The following is a 24,465-nucleotide window of genomic DNA, read 5'->3' as shown; positions in this document are numbered from 1 at the left end:
TACAGGCATACACCAGCATGCCTGGCTAATTTTTTCTATTTTTTGTAGAGACAGGGTCTCCCTATGTTGTCTAGGCTGGTCTCAAACTCCTGACTGGGCTCAAATCATCCTCACACCTTGGCCTCCCAAAGTGCTGTGATTACGGGTGTGAGCCACTGCGCCTGGCTGAGCATCTAATTAATATGCATCAGACATAGTCCTAAGTACTTTTAGTGTATTCTCTCAGCTAATCCTCAAATAGTAATACAATATGGCTGTGGGTATTAGATCCATTTTTAAATGATGAAACTGGGCTCAGGACAATTAAGTTTCTCACATAAGACTCCATCTAATGCCAAGCTCAATGGTCTTTTTATTGTACTTTTTAGGGTACATCCAAATAACTGATGTTTACTTGGGAAATAAATTTTTATTAAATTGGAATTCATTTAAAACATTTGTTCATTTTCAGAATGGAAAACTTATGAAAAGTTATGAGGAGATTTTTAAAAATAATTGAATCAAACCAGTAGTTTTAGATTAACCACAATTTAAGTGATTTAATTAAAACAATTATTTTTATTTGGAGGAAGAGAAAAAAATCAGAACATTTTGATAACTGATGTCGACATTTTGTCTTTGCCTGTCAGCATTGCAAATAAACATTCATTTTGAGAAAGACAACTCCTCATTATCTTTTTAATTTATTAAAAGATTTTGGCCAGGCGCAGTGGTTCACACCTGTAATCCCAGCACTTTGGGAGGCTGAGGCGGGCGGATCACAAGGGCAGAAGATTGAGACCATCCTGGCTAACATGGTGAAACCCCGTCTCTACTAAAAATACAAAAAAAAATTAGCTGGGCATGGTGGTGGGCGCCTGTAGTCCCAGGTACTCAGGAGACGGAGGCAGGAGAATGGTGTGAACCCAGGAGGCGGAGATTGCAGTGAGCCGAGATCATGCCATTACACTCCAGCCTGGGCAACAGAGCGAGACACTGTCTCAAAACATTACATAAATAAATAAATAAATAAATAAATAAATATATTTTTTGAGACACTCTTGCTGTGTCACCCAGGCTAGAGTACAGTGGTATGATCACGGCTCATGGTAGCCTTGACCTCCTGGACTCATGCAATCCTCTCACCTCAGCCTCCTGGGTAGCTGTGACTACCTGGCATATCACCACATCTGACTTTTTTTTTTTTTTTTTTAATGGAGATGGAGGTCTCTCTGTGTTGCTCAGGCTGGTCTTGAACTCCTGGCCTCAAGTGGTCTTCCTGACTTGGCTTCCCAGAGTGTCGGGATTACAGGTGTGAGCTACCACACTCAGCTTCTTCTCATTTTCATTGTGTTTAAAAGTAGGCATGGGCCAGGCGCGGTGGCTCAAGTCTGTAATCCCAGCGCTTTGGGAGGCTGAGACGGGCGGATCACAAGGTCAGGAGATCGAGACCATCCTGGCTAACCCAGTAAAACCCCGTCTCTACTAAAAAATATAAAAAAAAAACTAACCGGGCGAGGTGGCGGGTGCCTGTAGTCCCAGCTACTCGGGAGGCTGAGGCAGGAGAATGGCGTGAACCTGGGAGGCGGAGCTTGCAGTGAGCCGAGATTGCACCACTGCACTCCAGCCTGGGCGACAGAGTAAGACTCCGTCTCAAAAAAAAAAAAAAAAAAAAAAAAAAAAAGTAGGCATGGAGAGTTTGACCATTTGGATGTTCAAAAGACTATTCATTATTTTGAGTTTTTGTGTGCGTTTGCTTCCTTTTATAATTATTATTTTTTAACTGTTGCATTATGATTTAATTTTATTGCACAAAAATTTGAAATTGTAACTGCTTTTGTTTTCTTTTTCTTTTCTTTTTTTTTTTGAGATGGAGTCTTATTCTGTCGCCCAGGCTGAAGTGCAATGGCGCGATCTTGGCTCACTGCAACCTCCCCCCGCCAGGTTCAAGCAGTTCTCCTGCCTCAGCCTCCTGAGTAGCTGGGATTACAGGTGCCCACCACCATGCCCGGCTACTTTTTGTATTTTTAGTAGAGATGGGGTTTCACCATGTTGGCCAGGCTGATCTTGAACTCCTGACCTCATGATCCGCCCACCTCGGCCTCCCAAAGTGCTGGGATTACAGGCGTGAGCCACCATGCCTGGCCCACTTCTTTTGTTTTCTAAGAGGAAGTTTATGTATACCTCTGTATTCAATTCTGCATTGTTATATTTGGACCATATTGTGAACTTTACATTGTGATGGGTCAATTTACAACTTCCAGGTAACACTTTAAATTGCAATATGGAAACAGTTTTTTGAGGAAAGTTTTCATGCTAAAGACAAAAACCACTTTTTATGGGCAGCTTACTTTAGTACCAGGTTGCTGCTATACTTTAAAATGTCATTTTATTATTTTTAAGGATCAAGTTACTGGTGAATGTACTATAGAAAAACAGGGCAGAATCCACCCAGATTTACAGCCACACAACTCTGGGTCTGAACCTTCTCTGTCTCGACAGCGACGGCAGAAGAAGAGAGAACAGACTGAGCACAGAGGGGAAAAGAGACAGGTTGGCAGAGATCTCTTTGCTGTAAGTCATTTTGCTTTGGTTTGGGAGGTGGACTTTGGGAAGCTCAGTTTCTATTTAGAGCAATTAACAATTGCCAAAAGGCACATAAGAAATGCAAGGAACATATACAGAAGGGTGACAATGGCAAGATGCTAAATACTAGTTTTCAAATATCAGTGAGTTGGAAGAGAGTAAGGATTTTATCTTCTCCAGCAAAGATGGACAGATCATTTTGAAAGTTAAATGAATAGGCTAATGAGGGTAAACCTTTGACCCCATCTGCATTGTACTGATGAACAGTTCTTTCTTCAGCTTCTCCACAGAATCATGTTGACATCTCATTTCTTGAAATGACTTCAACAGGTATCCTCTCCATAAGCTTCTTAGATGATTGACTTTTGGCAGAGTCTTTTAAAAAAAAATGCAATGTTTTGAAGGTTTTAAGAGCAAACCACTGACACATACATAGGGAACCTGCTGATAGGGGAACATTGGAAGGGGCTGTATATGAAACTGTTAATCTTCTTTTTTAATTATTTAAGTTCCAAGAGTCGCCTCCTCGAGTTTTGCCTTCTCATCCCATTGTTGGGAAAGTGGATATCACATCAATACAAAAAGAGGCTGAAAACCAGTGTAGAGTGGTCACTGGGTCTGTGAGCAGTTCAAGGAGCAGTGCGATGTCATCATCAAAGGTTTGTGGGAACATATGTTGGATTTTTAAAAACCTTATAGTCAGGTGTGGTGGCTCATGCGTGTAATCCGAGTACTTTGGGAGGCTGAAGCAAGAGGATCAATTGACCCCAGGAGTTCAAGACTGGCCTGGGCAATATAGTGAGACCTTGTCTCTACAAAAAATTTAAAAATTAGTAAAATGTGGTGGCACGTGCCTATAGTCCCAGCTACTATGAGGCCGAGGTGGGAGGATGGCTTGAACCCAAAAGGCAGAGGTTAAGGTGAGCCGAGATCATGCCACTGTACTTCAGCCTGGTACAGCACTGTACAGAGCGAGAAGCTGTCTCAAAGCAAAAACCCTCCAAAACCTTCTTATTGGTTGTAAAATCTTGTGTATATTATGAAGTTTTGTATTAAAACATCTTAGCTCTGCTTCTTGCCAAACACTGGAAGGGACAGATGGGACAGATGTGATCTCGGCAGAATCTTTTTTTTTTTGAGATGGAGTCTCACTCTGTTGCCCAGGCTGGAGTGCAGTGGCATGATCTTGGCTCACTGCAACCTCTGCCTCCTGGGTTCAAGCAATTATCCTGCCTCCACCTCCCCAGTAGCTGGAACTACAGGTGCCAGCCACCACGCTTGTCTAATTTTTGTATTTTATTAGAGATGGGGTTTTCCCATGTTGGCCAGGCTTGTCTCAAACTCCTGACCTCAGATGATCCACCTGCCCCAGCCTCCCAAAGTGCTAGGATTACAGGTGTGAGCCACCGCACCCAGCCTCAGCAGAATCTTTGATTGAAATGGACAGATTCTGTGGTTTCAGAGATGGTCACTTCCAGTGAATTAAAGAAACCAAGTAGGCTGGGCAAGGTGGCTCACGCCTGTAATCCCAGCACTTTGGGAGGCCAAGGCAGGCGGATCACGAGGTCAGGAGATGGAGACCATCCTAGCTAACACGGTGAAACCCCGTCTCTACTAAAAAATACAAAAAATTAGCCAGGCGTGGCGGTGGGCGCCTGTAGTCCCAGCTGCTCGGAAGGCTGAGGCAGGAAAATGGCATGAACCCGGGAGGCAGAGCTTGCAGTGAGCTGAGATCGGGCCACACTGCATTCCAGCCTGGGCTACAGAGCAAGACTCCATCTCAAAAAAAAAAAAAACAAAAAAAAAAACAGAAACCAAGTAGATTCTGAATATGGCAAATGTGAAAGTCCCCATTTGCCCTTCTAAAAATGAGCACCTCCCAGAAACGAGGGCTGTGATCATTTCTCACTAGTAGCTATAACCCTGCTGTGGGCTGGTTTCCAGTGGACACTCCTGTAAGTCCAGTGCAAGACCTTTTTTTTTTTTTTGGTCTTGCTCTGTCACCCAGGCTGGAGTACAATGGCGCGATCTCAGCTCACTGCAACCACCGCCTCCCAGATTCAAGCAATTCTCCTGCATCAGCCTCCCGAGTAGCTGGGATTATAGGCATGCGCCACCATGCTCGGCTAATTTTTGTATTTTTGGTAGAGATGGGGTTTCACCATGTTGGTCGGTCTGGCCTCGAACTCCTGACCCCGTGATCTGCCCACCTCAGCCTCCCAGAGTGTTGGGATTACAAGTGTGAGCCACCGCATCCAGCTGAGACCTTTTTCTTAATGCTGGATGATACATTATAGATTGTAGGTGTTATAAGAATAGCAAGTAGGAATGGAAGTGACTCTGTGACTTTCTTTTAAAGGATCGACCATTATCAGCCAGAGAGAGGAGGCGACTAAAGCAGTCACAGGAAGAAATGTCCTCTTCAGGTAAAGTTGACTTATTTTCTTCATCTAATTGGCAGTTAGAGGTATGGTCCGTGGACAGAAGCACTGGTTCTGACTATGAGAGGTTGAAACTTTCCAGCAGCAGTAAAACATGTAGGAAATTGATTTGGAAAAGATTTTGAAATTTCTTAGTCAAGCCTTTTAAGAAATCATCATAGGGTGTTGAATCTGGTTCAAATATCAGAGGAAGGGGATATTAAAGAAATAACAAGAGGGCTTTGAGTGGCAGTAACTCTTGGGAGGTTTCAGACCAGAAATCAAGTGAATGTTTAACTTTTTTCCATGTCCAGTGTCCACTGGTCAGTGAGTTGCTCTCATCTTAGGAACAGAGGGAGGTTGCTGGGGGAGTGGTGCTGCCCTAGGCTGAGGGCTATCATTCTTTTTATTATTTTTTAAAGATAGTACTAGCAGTTTCCATTTATTGAATGCTGACCATGTCTTAGGCATTATGGTAAACATATTAAGGGTAAAAATATTTACAGTAATTGCCAAAATATGCATTATTATCGCCATTTTGCAGCTGAGGAAACAGAGGCTCTGAGGAGTTAAGTAACTTGCCCAAGGTCACAGAACTGGTGGACCCAGAGCTAAGATTTCAACTGAAGTGTCAGACACCAGAGTAATGATAAATATGCTGTTTGAGTTACTTTTGGGCCAGCTCTTGCTGGGGTACATTCCATACCAAATACAAAGCCCTCTTCAATTGGGGCAGCCCACCACAAACAACTACTGGGGATGTTTGCTTTTTCAGGCCCTTCAGTGAGGAAAGCTTCTCTGAGTGTAGCAGGGCAAGGAAAACCCCAGGAGGAAGACCAGCCCATGCCCGCCCGACGGCTCTCCTCTGACTGCAGTGTCACTCAGGTGCATTACGTACTCCTAAGAGAGAAGAAGGTGGACAGTCTACTTCTGGCAGGCCTAATGCAGTAAACTTTTTAAATGTCAGCTCCATTTATTTTTGGGACAGGGCCAGCTTATTACATCTTTTCACTCTTTTTTTTTTTTTTTTTTTTTTGAGACGGAGTCTCGCTCTGTCGCCCAGGCTGGAGTGCAGTGGCGCAATCTCGGCTCACTGCAAGCTCCGCCTCCCGGGTTCACGCCATTCTCCTGCCTCAGCCTCCCGAGTAGCTGGGACTACAGGTACCCGCCACCGTGCCCGGCTAATTTTTTCTATTTTTAGTAGAGACGGGGTTTCACCATGGTCTCGATCTCCTGACCTTGTGATCCGCCCGCCTCGGCCTCCCAAAGTGCTGGGATTACAGGCGTGAGCCACTGCGCCCGGCCATCTTTTCACTCTTGATAAAGAAAGGAACTGGTAAATAATAGTCAAAAGGATTATGTTTGACCCATTAAGGAAATAAAATTTTCAGGTACTCTTATAAACAATTGATAGCCTAATTGAAGATATTTCTTAGGTTGGTCTTTAAAACAGGACTTCCTGGCCTGATGCAGTGGCTCATGCTTATAATACTAGCACTTTGGGAGGCCAAGGTGAGAAGATTGCTTTAGCCCAGGAGTTTGAGATCAATCTGGGCGACATAGTTGGACCCTGTCTCTAAGAAAAAAAAAAATTACCTGGCAAGGTGGCGCACACTTGTAGTCCCAGCAACTCAGGGGGGCTGAGGTGGAAGGATCACTTGAGCCCAGGAGGTCAAGGCTACAGTGAGTTGTGTTCATACCACTGTGCTTTAGCCTGGGTGACAGAGCAAGACCCTGTCTCAAAAATATAAATAAATAAGTAAACAGAACTTTCTAAGGACTTGCACTAGGCAACACTTTGCTCAGTCTGTTGTGATACCAACATACCCATCTGTGTTGCCAGATTCGAGTCTCACTTGCTAATCATTCCTCAATTTCTTATTTGTGTCAATGTAGTTTACCTTCTTGCCTGTAGATGATGTAGGGACACCGTCTTTTGGCTAAATGGGTAATTGCTAGGTTTCTAACCCATGTTCACCTCTCTGTATAATACTCTGGGAATTTTTCCTGCTCTTTGAAAGTAATGGATGTATTATTTCTTTAACTGTATCATTTAGTTATTTCACTAATAGAGGCTGCCTTCCATATCCCAGAGTTGTAAGGTCTATGTGTATTATTAGGTAATCCTTTAAAGCACTTTAACAGTCTCACATTAAGAGCAAGCTGAAGCTGGGCATGGTGGCTTGTGGCTGTTATCCCAGCTACTTGGGAGGCCAAGGAAGGAGGATTGCTTGAGCCCAGGAGTTTGTGGCCTGGGCAACATAGTGACACCCCTGTATCAAAAAACAAAAACAAAAACAAAAAAACAGGCAAGCTGAGGTTGCTTAGGTAATTTAAAATGCCAACATTCCTATAGAGCAAGCTCTCTGCTTAGGAGTTGATACGCCGGAACTAGCCATCCACTCTCCTCTGGAAATTTCTTCACAGCTGAGACTCTTGTAAAACTTCACCTTGGCCAGGCGCGGTGGCTCATGCCTGTAATCTCAGCACTTTGGGAGGCCGAGGTGGGCGGATCATGAGGTCAGGAGTTCAAGACACCCTGGCCAACATGGTGAAACCCTGTCTCTACTAAAAATACAAAAATTAGCTGGGCATTGTGGCATGTGCCTGTAATCCCAGCTACTTGGGAGACTGAGGCAGGAACATTGCTTGAACCAGAGAGTCAGAAGTTGCTATGAGCCAAGATCGTGCCACTGCACTCTAGCCTGGCAACAGAGCAAGACTCTGTCTCAAAAAAAAAAAACAAAAAACAAAACAAATAAAAACAAAAACAAACAAAACTTCACCTGATGTTATTCAGTTATTCTTGTGAACTTTATGAGTGAACTGGGATATCATGTGGGTAAAATCAGTTTTTGTGCTTTTTTTGGCCACAAATCGTATGGTAACAATTTTTGTGTTTGTTAGATTCTCCTGCTGTATTGCACCTAGGAACATATTGTGTCTAGTTGTTGCATCTAAGACTGGTTCAAGTATCACATTCTGGTTGTGTTGTCATGTAGAATTTTATGTCTTCCAAACATTTAATAGGAAAGGAAACTGATTCATTGTCTGTCTGAGGATGAGTTAAGTTCTTCTACAAGTTCAACTGATAAGTCAGATGGGGATTGCAGGGAAGGGTAAGTTCTTGTTTTTCTGTCTCCCTTTACAAACTATTTCTTTTTTAATGAATATTAAATGTACATTTTCAGTAGTATTCAGATCTCTAGTATTCCCACTGATAAAATTATAAATGGTTTGTGGCATATGCTGGAGCTAAAAAGTCTCTTTTTTTTTTTTGAGACGGAGTTTCGCTCTTGTTGCCCAGGCTGGAGTGCAGTGGCATGATCTCAGCTCACTGCAACCTCTGCCTCCTGGGTTCAAGCGATTCTTCTGCCTCAGCCTCCCTAGTAGCTGGGATTATAGGCATGTGCCACCACGTCTGGCTAATTTTGTATTTTTAGTAGAAACAGGGTTTCTCCATGTTGGTCAGGCTGGTCTCGACTTCTGACCTAAGGTGATCCGCCCACCTTGGCCTCCCAAAGTGCTGAGATTACAGGTGTGAACTAATCTGGCCAAAAATGTGTCTTCTATGCACATGTCTGACTTTCTTTTCTTTCTTTTTTTTTTTTTTTTGATGGAGTCTTGCTCTGTCACCCAGGCTGGAGTGCAGTGGCGCGATCTCGGCTCGCTGTAACCTCTGCCTCCCAGGTTCAAGCAATTCTCCTGCCTCAGCCTCCCGAGTAGCTGGGACTATGGGTGCGTACCACCACACCCTGCTAATATTTTGTATTTTTAGTAGAGATGGGGTTTCACCATATTAGCCAGGATGGTCTCGATTTCCTGACCTTGTGATCCACCCGCCTCAGCCTCCCAAAGTGCTGGGATTACAGGCGTGAGCCACCACGCCTGGCCTGGCCATTATTTCTTCACATTTTTTTTTTTTTTACTTCTTTCTGCCCTCTTAGAGATTCTAATTACATGTATATTAGACTCCTTAAATTTGTGCCACAGCTCACTGATGCTCTGTTTATTTTTATGTTTTTAAAAAATATTTTATTTTTTATTTTTATTTTTTTTTTAAGACAGAGTCTTACTCTGTCGTCCAGACTGGAGTGCAGTGGCATGATTTCGGTTCACTACAACCTCTGCCTCCCGGGTTCAAGCGATTCTCCTGTATCAGCCCCCCGGCCCCCCCGGCCCCAAGTAGCTGGGATTACAGGCACGCGCCACCACGCCCGGCTACATTTTTGTATTTTTAGTAGAAACCGGGTTTCACCATATTGGCCAGGCTGGTCTTGAACTCCTGACCTCAGGTGGTCCGCCTGCCTAGGCCTCCCAGAATGCTGGTATTACAGGCATGAGCCGCTGCACCTGGCCTATTTTTACTTTTTTTCTGTTTCACATTTCATAGATTCTATTGCTATGTCTTTGAGTTAGTTAATCTTTTCTTCTGCAATGTCTAATCTGTTAATCCTATCCCGTGTATTTAATATATTGTATCTTTCATTTCTAGAAATTTGATTTGAGTCTTTTTTAAATATCTTTGTGTCTCCTTAACATGTTCATGTTTTCTTCTACCTTGGCCATATGGAATATATTTATACTACCCATTTTAATGTCCTCATTTATTCTATCGGTTGTGTCATATTTGGGTATGTTTCTATTAACTGATTTCTTTCTCTTCACAAATGCATGATATTTTCCTGCTTCTTTGCATATCTGGTTATTTTTGATGGGATGCTAGATACTGAATTTTACCTCATTGGAAGCTGGTATTTTGTGTTTAACTGTTCTTGAGCTTTGTACTTGAGTGTGGTTAAGTTACTTTGAAACAGGCAGAATTTATACATAGAATCTGGGGCTGTTTCTTATAGACTGTCTCCAAGGTTCCTCTGTCACTTTCTAGTGACAGTGGTTGTTCTGAACTCTCCTTTCTGTAGGCCAGAAAGATTGTGAGTTCTCTTGTACTTTGATCTGCCCATGGCCTGCCCTCAGGCTAAAAGGTGTTGACTGTTCTCCCAGATCTGCCTGCAGATTTTGTTTATTCTGCATTGCCTTTACATTGTTGAGTTTTGTATTTTGTCTAGAGTTTGTAGTTGTTATTTGCGGAAGTGTCAGGTCAGCCTGTAGGAGCTTACTTGGACATTTCAAAGCAGAACTCCCTAAAGGTTTTGTATGTAATTTTTTAACGAAAAATTCTCATGAAGTCAATTAAATAACAGAGGGATACTTTTTTCCCCCAGGAAAGGTCAGACAAATGAAATTAATGCCTTGGTACAATTGATGACTCAGACTCTGAAACTGGATTCTAAAGAGAGCTGTGAAGATGTCCCAGTAGCAAACCCAGTGTCAGAATTCAAACTTCATCGGAAATATCGGGACACACTGATACTTCATGGGAAGGTTGCAGAAGAGGCAGAGGAAATCCATTTTAAAGAGCTGCCTTCAGGTGATCAGCTTATTATTATTTTTTGTTTTTTAGATGGACTCTCACTCTGTCACCCAGGCTGGAGTGCAGTAGCGTGATCTTGCCTCACTGCAACCTCCGTTTCCTGGGTTTAAGAGATTCTCCTGCTTCAGCCTCCTGAGTAGTTGGGACTACAGGCATGCACCACCATGCCCGGCTAATTTTTGTATTTTTGGTAGAAACGGGGTTTCACCATGTTGGCCAGGCTGGTCTTGAACTCCTGACTTCAGGTGATCCTCCCACCTTGGCCTCCGAAAGTGCTGGGATCACAGGTGTGAGCCACCACGCCTGGCCCAATTTATTCTTTTACAACAAACTGGAGAGCATGTGTTTATTGGAGAAATATGTCAAAACAAGGAACTAATGCCTATAAATTTTTTGTGTGTTTTTAAAATTATTTCATTTGCATATCTCTGTAAAAGGTATATCCTGTGTTATGCAACAGAGGTATTCCTGAAAAGTTACATGAAAATTGATTTTTAAAAATAAATAAATAGATAAATGTTTGTGGTTTTTCATGTGACTTTTCTTCAAGTTAGACAGTTGTGGTGTTTTTAAGGTTTAAGAGATGGTAGTGAAGCTTAAGTTCATATGTAAATTTTAAGTCATTAAACCAAACTCTTGTCATAGGGAAAAAAGAATGTTAGTATATCAAGATTTTTTTAGAAACAGGCCTGCTGGGTGCGGTGGCTCATGCCTGTACTTTGGGAGGCTGAGGAGGGCAGATTGTTTGAGTCCAGGAGTTTGAGACCAGCCTGGGCAACATGATGAAAACTTGTGTCTACAAAAAATACAAAAATTAGCCGGGCATAGTGATCCATGCCTGTAGTCCCAGCTACTCAGGAGGCTGAGGTGAGAAGATTTCTTGAACCCAGGAGGTTGAGGCTGCAGTGAGCCATGAGCATGCCATTGCACTCCAGCCTGAGCGACAGAGCAAGACCTTATCTCAAAAAATCAAATGAAATGAAATAAAAATAAAATTAAAAAAAAAAAAAAAAAAAGGCCTGGTGTGGTATAATCATGCCTGTAGTCTCGCTGCTTTGGGAGACCGAGGTGGGAGGGTTGCTTGAGGCCAGGAGTTCAAGACCAACCAGGACAACATAGACCCCATCACTACAAAAAATTTAAGAATTAGTTGCAGGTGGTAGCGCATTCCTGTAGTTCTGGCTACTTGGGAAGCTGAGGCAGGATGATTGCTTGAGCTCAGAAGTTAGAGGCTATATAGTGAGCTATGGTCACACTGCACTACATCCCCGTGACAGTACAAGACTCTGTCACTTAAAAAAAAAAAAATAGGCCAGGCGCAGTGGCTCACGCCTGCAATCCCAGCACTTTGGGAGGCCGAGGCAGGCGGATCACGAGGTCAGGAGATCAAGACCATCCTGGCTAACACAGTGAAACCCCGTCTCTACTAAAAATACAAAAAATTAGCCAGGCGTGGTGGCAGGCACCTGTAGTCCCAATTACTCGGGGGGCTGAGACAGGAGAATGGCATGAACTCAGGGGGCAGTGAGCCGAGATCGTGCCACTGCACTCCAGCCTGGGCAACAGAGCGTGACTCAGTTTCAAAAATAAAATAAAAATAAAATAAAATGCAAAATTTTTAAAAATTGTGGTGTTCTTGCTATAGTGGTAAAAAAGTGTTTATTTTTCCCTTTGTCTTTGTTGTTGCCTTTTAGCTATCATGCCAGGTTCTGAAAAGATCAGGAGACTAGTTGAAGTCTTGAGAGCTGATGTAATTCATGGCCTGGGAGTTCAGCTTTTAGAGCAGGTGTATGATCTTTTGGAGGAGGAGGATGAATTTGAGAGAGAGGTGAGTGTCTCATTAGCTGTGTCAAGCTGCTTATGTTATAAAATTTTTTAAAAAACCTTTTGAAATATAAATCACACATAACAATTCACTCATCTAAAGTGTACAATTCAGTGGTTTTTACCGTGTTTACAACATTGTACAATCATTACCATAATAGATATTAGAATATTTTCATTACCCCCCAAGAAACCCTGTACCTCTATACCTGTTAGCAGTCACTCCCCATGGTCCCCATTGCCAAATCTGAAGTCATGAAGATTTATTTTTATATTTTCTTCTAAGAGTTTTTTAGTTTTAGCCCTTTTAGGTCTTTGGACACTTTTTTTTTTTTAAGGAAAATTTAAACTTTAGGTTGGGCGTGGTGACTCACGGCTGTAATCACAACACTTTAGGAGGCTGAGGTGGGCGGATCACCTGAGGTCAGGAGTTCCAGACCAGCATGGCCAACGTGGTGAATGGTGACAGCCCATCTCTACTAAAAATACAAAAATTAGCTGGGTGTGGTGGCACGCGCCTGTAATCCCAAGGCAGGGGAGGCTGAGGCAGGAGAATTGCTTGAACCCAGGAGGCGGAGGTTGCAGTGAGCTGAGATTATGCTACTGCACTCTGGCCTGGGTGACAGAGCGAGACTCTGTCTCAAAAAAAAAAAAAAATAAACTGTATTACCTATTACCTAAAACATGAGTACTATGTACATTCTGAATCAAAGAGCTACAAATTATAGTGCCAGCAGTTAAATGTGAATCATACTCAAGAATTTCTATATTGGTAGTTTTCTTTTTTTTAATGAAGTTTCATTTGATTCTGATAAAGACTACTGTATGCCTGATAACCTAGTGAGAATCCATGAGTTTGGTAGTTCACACCATTTTAGAAAGCACATAATAGTAACATTCAAATAAAGCATTATAGAAAGTTTTATAAAGAATGAAGTGCTGGTTGGGCAGGAATGGGTGGGACAAAAAAAAAAGAAAAGAATGAAGTGTTTACTATAATTTATTTTATTTTATTTTTTTGAGACTGAGTCTTGCTCTGTCGCCCAGGCTGGAGTGCAGTGGCACAATCTTGGCTCACTGCAAGCTCCGCCTCCCGGGTTCACGCCATTCTGCTGCCTCAGCCTCCCGAGTAGCTGGGACTACAGATGCCTGCCACCATGTCTGGCTAATTTTTTGTATTTTTAGTAGAGACGGGGTTTCACTACGTTAGCCAGGATGGTCTCGATCTCCTGACCTCGTGATCCGCCCGCCTCGGCCTCCCAAAGTTCTGGGATTACAGGCGTGAGCCACCGCGCCCGGCTTGCTATAATTCTTTTCAATCTTGAAAAATCGATGGATTTTTAAAATATCAGAAGACAAGGAAAATGAATTCTGCCCCACCCAAAAAATATATATAAGAACCACTTACTGGCACTTATATTTTAAGTACCTGGAAAAAAATGGGACAGATTTTTAAAGGCAGTTAATAACAGCTGTTACTGTTGTAACCAAGGGAGTTATAGAGAAACGCCACACTTTGAGACAAATTAAGGAGTCCTTTATTAGCCAGTGACCGAGAGGCAGCTGACGCTCAAAATTCTCTCAGCCCCGAGGAAGGGGCTGGTTTTGTTTTTATACCGTAGTCTAAATAGGGGAGTGGGGGGAATTTAGCTGAAGCAATTTTTACAGAAGCAGAACTGGCAAAAAGTTAAAAAAGTAATTGGTTACAAATGCAGTTACAAAACAACAACAACAACAAAAAAAACCAGTTCCAGGTGCAGGGGCTTAAACTATCACAAAGAGATAAATGCAGAGGTTTTGGGTGCCATCCACCGCGCGCGTCCCCAGGAGCTGCTGGTGCAGCTTGCCTCAATATCTTATCAGTAGGTGCATTCCTGGACGTGCTTTGAGTCGGTTTACACTAGTTATGCACTTAAGGGAGGGAGGTAAAGGGGGCTGCAAGTGAAGAAACTAAAATGGAGTCTGTCCGGCTATCTCTTCTAGGAGAGAGTCACTCAGGTTAAAACAGGGTAGGGTATCACATTCCCCACTCATGTTTTGGGGAATCAAATCATTAATTCTTCAGTTATAGCAAGGGGGTTATACTGGGTTCTGAGATACATAAGTTTGACAGAAGCTATGCGCTGCTTTACAAAGTTAAGGAACCAATTTAATATACAAGTCCTGAAGATTAAACTTAACAAGAGGAGGAGAAGGTGTCCTGCCAATCCAGTAATTAAAGTAGTTAGCCATGGATTTCAGTTGAACATGCTTTGATACCAGGGGGTGTTACTTTCTCGTTCTTGTTGGCGTCTATCTAGATTTTCTTGAACTCTTTGGAGGGTATCTTTTATGACTCCAGACTGATTGGCATAGAAACAGCAACTCTATCCTAGGGCTGCACATAATCCTCCTTGGGAGAGAAATAGTAGATCTAAGCCTCAGCGGTTTTGAAGAACTACTTCAGTTAGAGACTTTACTTGGGTATGTGGCATATTTATGGCTGACTGGAGATTGCTTAAATCAGCATCTACTTGCTGAGACAGGGACATTAGTCTAGTTTCTCCTTGAACCAGAGCAGCCATGCCAATGGCTGCTGACCCAGCTATGCTAAGGCCGGCCAGGAGGGGTACTAGGAGCGGGGCAGCTCGGTGAAACCTGGAATGCAATTCAGGGGGAGGAATAAGAAGTTGCCCTTCTGGCCAATAGACCTGGGGGAGTACATGCCTTCTGGCCCTCTGTACACATAGACTTGGGGGAGTACATGAACCAACACACACAGGAGAGGTCCGGGTTCAGTCCCGTTGATGCAGCGAGTGAGGCCTGAAGTACAAGCCAACCAGGTATTGTTAGGTGCCTGGTAGGAAACTGAGGCATTTAAGGAAGTAAGTAGAGATTGATTACAGGTGACCTGAAGGGAGAAGCAGATAAGTTATAGCTGTTGCTAATTAGGAGGCGTTCACTGATACGTCTCCTAGTGTAAGGGCATGGGGTCATGTATGACAAGAAAGAGAGTTAACCTTGAACATGGCCTCTACTCCTAAACCAACGTAATATGGGGGTTTTGCTTTCAGGTACAACCAACAATCTCGGGCTAGTTTAGGCTGGGTGAGATTAAGGAGGTGATGCACCCCATCCAGAATGGACATCAGACTGGGTTGGAGATGTTATCGTTGTAGTTGAGATTTAGGAACCAGGAGTGGTGGGACAGTTAAATCGACCCTGTCTGGGTGTTTTTGGAACATAGGGTCACCTAAATCAGTTAGAGGTCCTATTGGCTTAGGAGGGCTTCATGGGACCAGGACCTTTTTCTGAATGGTGAACATAGTTCCAACATCAAATCCTGAGATATAAAGCCTTAATCCCCATGACATGCCATAATACCAATGAGCTGAATTAGAGTTATGGACAGTTATAGTAAGAGGGTTGCAATTTCTTATAGTACACGGTCTAGGACGGGAAGTGTGAGTTTTGGAGAGGGTTGAGGACCAGGTTGATCCTCCAGAGTAAGTGGCCAGGGTTACACATGACCAGTGAGGGCAGAAAAACTAAAAGGAATCTTGACAACTATAGTCAGGGTGTTTTCCAGGACAGAGGTAAAAATCAACGCTCTGGAGTCCTTTTTCTACTCCTTTAGAGCTCCCACATCCAATCCGGCTTCCTGTATGTGCGAATCCTGTGCCAGGTCAACGTTTCCTGCTCCCGTGACCGGCAGATTACATTGCTCTTCGTGGGTACAGGCAGGCTCTGGGAACAAAGCACATAAATCGACTGCAAAAGAGACTTCTTTGGAGGTTCCTGCCTTCCAAGTAGTGTTTGCACACACATGTCCTGTCGTGAAAGAAGGAGAAAAGAGTAGGATGGAGCAGAGGGCATGATAGGTGGAAACAAACAAAAGAGGTAAATAAAAATAATTAATTTGATGGCTTCACGCAACTTAGACGCATTTTTTTTTTTTTTTTTTTTGAGACGGAGTCTCGCTGTGTCATCCGGGCTGGAGTGCAGTGGTACAATCTTGGCTCACTGCAACCTCTACCTCCCAGGTTCAAGTGATTCTCCTGCCTCAGCCTCCTGAGTAGCTGGAATTACAGTTGCCCGCCACGATGCCTGGCTAATTTTTTTGTATTTTTAGTAGAGACGGGGTTTCACCATTAGCCAGGATGGCCTCAATGTCCTGACCTTGTGATCCACCCACCTCGGCCTCCCAAAGTGCTGGGATTACAGGTGTGAGCCACTGCGCCTGGCCAAGACGCAGTTTTAAGGGGCCTGGCTCAGGCTTGGGGATCCATGTTTCTTGCTGGGTCTTGCTGGCCTTTTTGATGCGAGAGATAAATCCAAGCAGGAATGCCGTCCACCTTTAGAGCTGTCGGCGTGGTGAGGATGATAGTATGAGGTCCTTTCCAGGCAGGAATGAGTCCTTCTTTCTGGAACTTTTTAACGTACACCAGGTCACCCGGCTGGAAAGAGTGGCAGGGTCCTGTCTGGTCAGGAACTGGATTTGGGTGTGCTCCCCGGACAACCAGCTGGATGATGTCTCGTACCTGTTGGAGAGACTGCAGGTACTGTAATAAATTAGCTTGAGAGATTTCTGCTAAATGGGTGTCTCTCAACGTAGACAAGATAGACAGAGCCCTTCCTTACATAATTTCAAAAGGTGAAAACCCAGCTCGGTCGGGGGTACATCTTACTCTAAGAAGGGCTAAAGGAAGGAGCCTCACCCAATTCTCACCGGTTTCTAGAATTAATTTGTAAGAGTATTTTTTAGGTGCGGTTCATGCGTTCTACATGTCCAGAGCTCTGGGGTCGATAGGCACAATGGAGTTTCCATTTGATGTTTAATGCCTTGCTGACCGACTGAGCTATGGATGATGTGAAGGCTGGCCCATTATCAGACCCTATGGCAACAGGCAGCCTGTGTCTTGGGATGATTTCATTTAGTAAAAACTTTACTACTGTAGTGGCAGTGTCTACTAGCACCAGGAGGTACTTATACCCTGCCCGGTGTGGTTTTATCTCTGTAAAATCAATTTCCCACCTTTCTCCTGGTGAGTCTCCACAGAGATGGTGGCCTGGGCTGGGTTTGGGACCTTGCTTGGCGTTTACCTGAGCATAAGCGGTACACTGGAGAGCTGCGTGGATAGCTAAGTCCTGAAGGTGGGGGATCTTGAAACGGCTCCTTACAAGCTGGGCCGGTTTTCCTCCTCCCAAATGGGTGGTAGAATGCAAATGACTGATTAAAGTTTTCCCGAGGGCTCGGGGTATGAAGATTCTGGAATCAGGAAGAATCCACCAACCTTCCTAATTTTTATTAGCCTGAAGATGTGAAGCCTGTTTCTCTTCCTTTGTGGAGTATTTTGGGTGATTTGGCAAGTTGGGCTGTGGAAAAGACACAGTGGGCAGCAGGACCAAGGGCACTACTGGGAGCCGAGCAGCTTCTCGGCCACAGTCTGCTCTTCGGTTACTATGGGCAACAGCTGTGTTTTCTCTTTGATGTCCTTTGCAGTGAATTACAGCCACCTGCTGAGGAAGCCAAACAGCTTCAAGCAGGGCTAAAATTTCTTGTTTTTTAATAGTCTCTCCTGCTGAGGTGAGTAGTCCACACTCTTGAGCTGAGGCTCCATGTACATGTACAGTAGCAAAAGCATACCTACTGTCAGTGTAAATGTTAATATGTTTGTCCTTACCCCATTGGAGAGCCTGAGTGAGGGTGATCAATTCAGCCTTCTGGGCCGAGGTACTTGCTGGCAACGCCTGGGCCCATAGCACATCTGTCTCCGTAGTAACGGCTGCACCAGCCTTTTGTACTCCCTGTTTGAGGAAGCTGTTACCATCTGTAAACACGGTGGCATCTGCCTTGTTTAGGGGCACATCTTGGAGATCAGGTCGGCCAGTTTCCGTAGTTTCTAAGAGTTGCTGGCAGTCATGGACAGGTGTAGTGAAGTCTGGATCAGGGAGTAAAGTAGCTGGATTTAACCACCTTGTGGGAGAGAAAGTCAAATCAGGCTGATCTAACAGTAAACTCTGATACTGCAGGATGCGAGCATTTGACATCCATTTGCCAGAAGCACTTTGCAGCAAAGTCTCTATGGCATGAGGAGCCGTAAGGGTTAAATTTTGGTCCAGAGTCAATTTATCAGCCTCCTGGACTAGGCTTGCTGTTGCCTGTAGCTTGCAGACAGCTTGGCCATCCAGAGGCCACAGGGTCCAGTCTCTGCCAAACAAATAGGCTACTGGGCATCTCCAGGGTCCTAAAGTCTGAGTGAGCTCCGCCTTAGCAACTCCCTGGCTCTCATGAATAAAAAGGTGAAATGGTTTTGAGATATTAGGGAGGGCTAGAGCAGGGGCCTCAGTTAATGCCTTTTTCAGGTTTTTGAAAGCCTGTTCTTCGGTGTCAGTCCAAACTAGTGGGTCATTCCCTCCAGTAGCAGTGTACAGGGGCTTGGCAATCTCTGCAAACTCTAACATCCACAGGCGACGGTATCCCACGGCCCCTAGGAATTCACGTACCTGTCTTTTGGTGGTGGGAGTGGGGATTCGCAGGATAGCTTCTTTACAAGCACTGGTGAGTGCCCTTTTTTCTCTGTTTATCTCATACCCTAAGTAGGAGACTCTGGAAAGACAAAGCTGGGCCTTTTTGGCTGAGATGCCCGAGTTCCTGAAGGAGGTAAAGTAGGTCTCTAGTATGTTGCAGGCAGCTGTCAGTAGTTTCAGTAGCTAATAAAAGGTCATCTACATACTGAAGAAGAGTACAGTTAGGGTGTCTGGCTCAAAATGGTATAAAATCCTGTTGGAGGGCTTTCCCAAAAAGGGTGGGGGAATTTTTAAAACCTTGAGGTAACCGAGTCCAGGTCAATTGGGTGGTGTCTCCTGAGCCAGGATCTGTCCATTCAAAAGCAAAGATAGGTTGGCTTTTGGGGGCCAGAGGAATAGCAAAGAAAGCATCTTTTAAGTCAAGGACAGTGTACACTGTGTGTTCTGGTGGGAGCAGGCTGAGTAAAGTATAAGGTTAGGGACAGTTGGGTGGACAGTGACTGTCTGTTAACTTCCGTTAAGTCCTGTATAGGTTGGTAGTCATTTGTTCCGGGGTTTTGGACTGGCAAAAATGGAATATTCCAGGTGGACTGACATGGTGTATGTAAGTATGCCAGCTTATAACAGTCGCTGAATATGGGGGTTGATTCCCTCCCTAGCCAGCTGACTCATAGGATATTGCTTTATCTGGACTGGCAAGGCGGTGGCCGGGAGTTCTACTACCTCTGAAGGGTGGTGCTTAGCCAGTCCCAGGGGGTTTGACTTGGCCCAGACTCAAGGAAAGAGTCTGTAAGTCCAGTAGGAGAGGATTAGTTTTATTTTCTGGCGGTTGTGAAGGTGAAACTAAGAGATATTCTTCTGACAGAGGGGTGGTTAGCAGGAGCTGAGCAGCGGGAGGTGGTGTGTCCCCTAGCATGAGGTGAGCTTGTTGGGCCAAGAAGGAAATAGATTCCTGCAGCTTGTGGGGCAGGTCTCGTCCTAGGAGGGGAAAAGGACACTCTGGGACCACGAGAACGAGTGGGTTACTCTTTTCTGTCCTAAACTCACCTCTCGTGAGTGGGTGACAGGATATTCTTGAATAGCTCCAGTAGCCCCCCATACAGCCACTTTTTTATTAGAGACACTGCCTAGGGGCATCTGCAGTACTGAGTGATCCGCCCCCATGTCAATTAGGAAGCGTACAGGCCTCCAACTGTGGCGGTCACCATGGGCTCCTGGGGGCCAAGTGTAAAGGAGCCCTGGCCCATCAATCATCAGATTCCTCTGCAGCGGGGAGGGTGAGGACTTTTTTCTCTTTTGGCTTTTCCTCTGGTCTTAATGGGCATTCCTTTTTCCAATGTCCCATCTGCTTGCAGTAAGCGCACTGGTTTTTCTCCAGGGGAGCCCGCTCCCCTTTCTGAACCTTTTGGCGGGGACCCAGGGTTCCCTGACCATTTTTCTGTGATGGGGGTCTTTCCTTCTTGACTTCCGGAATGGCAGCCACTATGATTTTTACCTGTCTTTTTGATGCTTTGTCAGCAGCCTTTTCATCTGCCTGAGCTGCCTGTTTCTGCTTTTCAAACTCTCAGTTGTCAAAAACCTTTGGGGCTATCTCTAAAAGCTGACTGATGTTCATTCCGGCAAATCCCTCTAGCTTTTCTAATTTTCTTTTGATGTCAGGGGCTGCCTGAGCCACAAATGCCAAATTAAGAGCACGGCTATTTTCGGGAGCCACCAGGTCAAAAGGGGTGCCAGTCCGATAGGCCTCCTGGAGGTGTTCCAGAAACACTCCTGGTGACTCATCAGGCCCCTGGACAACTTCAGTTGTCTTAGACAAATTTATGGGTTTTCGAGCAGCTCCCTTGATACCTACAAGGAAATACTGGTGAAAATTGTCTAAAGCTCTCCTTTCACCCGAGGAGTTTGGGTCCCAATTAGGCCGGGTAGAGGGAAAAACCTCTTCAATTTGGTCTTGGGCTTCCTCTTCTGGCCCACTCACTGATGTAATACTTTCTGGCCTCCCTTCTGGTACGTTCCCTCTTTTCAGAGGTGAAGAGGGTTAAAAAGAGTTGCTGACAGTCATCCCAGGTGGGTCGGTGAGTCCGGAGCACGGACTCCATTAGTGAGGTCAAAACCTGGGGCTTTTCAGAAAAGAGGGGATTATGAGCCTTCCAGTTGTACAGGTCAGAGGTAGAGAAAGGGACATAAACTAGGAAGGGAGCTGAGCGCTCATCACCCGGAGGGATTTAGGCCTCTCTCAGTGGGAGGAGGGGGGCTACCTCCTCCTGCCTTGGCGCAATTGGGAGGCTATGGGCGGAGAGCCCACAGGAGATGTAGTCGAGGAAACAAGGGAAGAATCTTGGGGAGCAGGAGGCTTATAGGGCAGCGGAACTGCGTGAGGAAAACTTTCCTCTTCTTCAGAAGGAGGTAGTACAGGAGGAGCCGAGAGGGCTGAGAGTCTGCACAAAAATGCGGACCGACTCAAAAGGACCTTGGAAGTGGGATCATGAATGGTGCATGAGCGGAACCAGGGAGGAGGGTTCCAGACCAAATCCAGCCATTGATCAATGTAGGGAAACTGATCGGGGTGACTGGGACTTCCAGTAACGACCCGCCACACAGCCTGAACAGCTGTGGGGTTAAATGACCCTTCTGGGGGCCACCCAGTTCCAAACTGTGGCCATTCTACTTCACAGAGTGTCCAGAGTTTGCCTTTCTTCAGGCAGACTCCGTAATCCTCTGAGAAGCCTCAAGAGAAATTCTGCAACATACATTGGAAAGGACTCACTCTTCACAGGGCTGGGAAGAGGAGTTTCCCATTTTGGAGGTAGTTTAACAAGGTTTGAGCAGAGATATTAAACCCAGCACGGACAGAGAAATTCACAACCTGGGGGGCTGGCGTATCGGAAGAACAGAAATAACACAACCAGAAAGAGCAGGAAAACAACTATAGCCAACACTTCCTGCCACATGAAGTTGGTTTTCTTAAGCTTTAAGATATAGGGAGGAGGACTAGAGGCCGACCCGAGGGCTCCTTGGCCAGCCGGACCTAGATGACCTCCCTCTTCCCCTTGACCTACAGCCTAAATATTTTTGGTGTCTCCATGACTCAAAGACAAAAAGTTCCAACCTGACCTTCTCTTTCAAGGGTTTTAGGAGGGAGAGCAGAGCCAAATCTTGGAGGCGCTGGACTTGCTCTGACACAGGAAAACGAGATATGTAGGGTAAGGGATAAGGATGAGAAGGAAAGGGGCCACTCGGATCTTTTCTAAGGTAGGAGAGTAGCCACAGGGGAACAGAATAAGAGTCCAGACAGAGTAAAGCAGTATGAGCGTAGGCTTCTCTACACAGACTTCAAAAGCACGTGAAAAGTTACAGGATGACAGAAAAGGTGGGCAAGCAGGTCTGCAGGGTGGCTATTTTGAATCCACCACTGATCTAATGTGGAGGCGGTCCAGTCACTTGGGCATGGGATGTGGCAATCTAAACTCCAGCAGCCTTTATGGTGCCAGAAATTCCAAATGGGCAAGTGTTTCCCACACCCCTTCCTGTAACACCACCTGATTTGTTTCTGACAGAAAAGGCAGGACTGGGACGGCCAGCCCAAACAACTGATGAGGAATTTGACCTCCTGTGGTAGAAAATCAGTATTGAGGACCTTGAAGAAGTTCTTTCCCAGTAGCCTTGGGCAGTAGCGGTGACCTGACAGATGAAACTTTAGAAGACACTAAACAAGACTGACAGATGAAACTTTAGAAGACACTAAACAAGACAATAGACACTAGTGCATATAAACAAGTTTGACAATTTTTTTTTTTTAATAGACAGACAAGGGGTAGGGGTCCTGTGATGGGATCAGTCAGATGCCTGCCTGGCCGCTCCCCCTGAGGGGACTTAGGCTCCTTGTCCCCTCATTGGCATTGGCAGGCTGGTATAAACTCCTGGCTCGGATTGAGCTATGGCCGATGCTGCCTTAAGCCTTATGAGGTCACCACAGAACCGCGGGTGAGGGCCCACTCGAACTCCATAGCTTTCGCTGTGGACAAACTGGAAGTTCAGGCACAAGCCCTTGACCTCCCCATTCACGCACTCATTCACACAGAGTTTATAACAGTTTTATTCTTCTTCTAAAACAGAGGTCTCCAGGAGACCTGAACAAGAGAAGGAGAAGAGATAGAGAAAAAGACTGAGAGAGAGACTAGTCTTTAATGGAGAGGCCAGCCTGCCAGAAACCAGGACTCAGTCCTCCAGCGTCCTGGAATACGGACAGAGTCAAGGGAGGGCCCCCGTTAGGGCCACTTCCCTTCCAGAGAGACACAGAGGCACCTAACAGAAAACCAGGACTCTGTCCTCCAGTGTCTTGGAATGCGGGCGGTCATAAAGGGAGGGCCCTCGTCAGAGCCACTTCCCTCCCAGAGAAACAGAGTCAGATCTGACTTACCTTTCTGGGACCAGAAACTGAGGACTCAGGAGTTGAATTTTTGTGGGAACACACCGGTGGTTCATCCTTCCCCTTTGGATAGACGAGGTCTTATGGGGCCCTGGAATGTCTTCAGGTGGCAGCTCCCCTGTAAGTCTGCCATCTGTCTGGGGGAGGTTGGAACGAGTCTGGCTCTCGCCCGGTGGCCAGAATTCTCACTGGGGCCTCCATATGTTGTAACCAAGCAAGTTACAGAGAAACGCCACACTTTGAGACAAATTAAGGAGTCCTTTATTAGCCAGCGACCGAGAGGCAGCTGACGTTCAAAATTCTCTCGGCCCAAGGAAGGGGCTAGTTTTGTTTTTATACCGTAGTCCAAATAGCGGAGTGGGGGGAATTTAGCTGAAGCAATTTTTACAGAAGCAGAACTGGCAAAAAGTTAAAAAAGTAATTGGTTACAAATGCAGTTACAAAAAAACCAGTTCCAGGTACAGGGGCTTAAACTATCACAAAGAGATAAACGCAGAGGTTTTGGGTGCCATCCACTGTGAGCGCGTCCTCAGGAGCTGCTGGTGCAGCTTGCCTTTCAATATCTTATCAGTAGGTGCATTCCTGGATGTGCTTTGAGTCAGTTTACACTAGTTATGCCCTTAAGGGAGGGAGGTAAAGGGGGCTGCAAGTGAAGAAACTTAAAATGGAGTCTGTCCGGCTGTCTCTGTACTAGGAGAGAGTCACTCAGGTTAAAACAGGGTAGGGTATCACATTACCAGGGCTTGTTTCATTTGATTTAGCACCAAGTAAAGTAAGAGTAAATATGCCATGGAAGACATAGTTGGGTTTTTCCTCCACTTCTCATATTGCCTTACTTCTCCTACCAGACCACACAGTACATCAGCAACCATCCTTGTTGCCCCACTAAGGAATCACTTTAGATTCCAAGTTTTAAATGGCCGGTCAGATGATGCCAGTAGAATTCTTTCCCCTTAAGAAAAGGTGGCAGTGAATGCCAAGACCAGCTTGGTAGGGGAGACTCTAACCCAGCAGCACTAGAGGAATTAAAGACACACACATAAATATAGAGGTGTGAAGTGGGAAATCAGGGGTCTCACAGCCCTCAGAGCTGAGAGCCCGGAACAGAGATTTACCCACGTATTGGTTAACAGCAAACCAGTCATTAGCATTGTTTCCATAGATACTAAATTAACTAAAAGTATCCTTTATGGGAAACGAAGGGATGGGCCGAATTAAAGGAATAGGGGCTAGTTAACTGCAGCAGGAACATGCCCTTGAGGCATAAATCGCTCATGCTATTG

General features: G+C 45.1%; 1 protein-coding gene across 14 annotated transcripts in view; it reads left to right on the top strand.

Annotated features, from left to right (window-relative positions):
• Nucleotides 1-24,465, top strand: part of LOC105480557 (NIMA related kinase 4) — a 73,003-nt gene that overhangs the window by 19,719 nt on the left and 28,819 nt on the right. For 10 of the 14 annotated variants that reach the window (XM_011739612.3, XM_011739614.3, XM_011739611.3 and 7 more), the window contains 7 exons: nt 2,383-2,553; nt 3,075-3,224; nt 4,925-4,991; nt 5,761-5,870; nt 8,016-8,104; nt 10,211-10,416; nt 12,114-12,247. In XM_011739612.3, coding sequence (XP_011737914.1) covers nt 2,383-2,553; nt 3,075-3,224; nt 4,925-4,991; nt 5,761-5,870; nt 8,016-8,104; nt 10,211-10,416; nt 12,114-12,247 — 927 coding nt within the window. The other 4 variants (XR_011620081.1, XM_011739609.2, XM_071091893.1 and 1 more) reach the window with 4 other exon arrangements.

Source organism: Macaca nemestrina, chromosome 2, assembly GCF_043159975.1.
Source record: "Macaca nemestrina isolate mMacNem1 chromosome 2, mMacNem.hap1, whole genome shotgun sequence".
Taxonomy (NCBI): Eukaryota; Metazoa; Chordata; class Mammalia; order Primates; family Cercopithecidae; genus Macaca; species Macaca nemestrina.
This window is presented reverse-complemented; position numbering and strand designations above follow the sequence as displayed.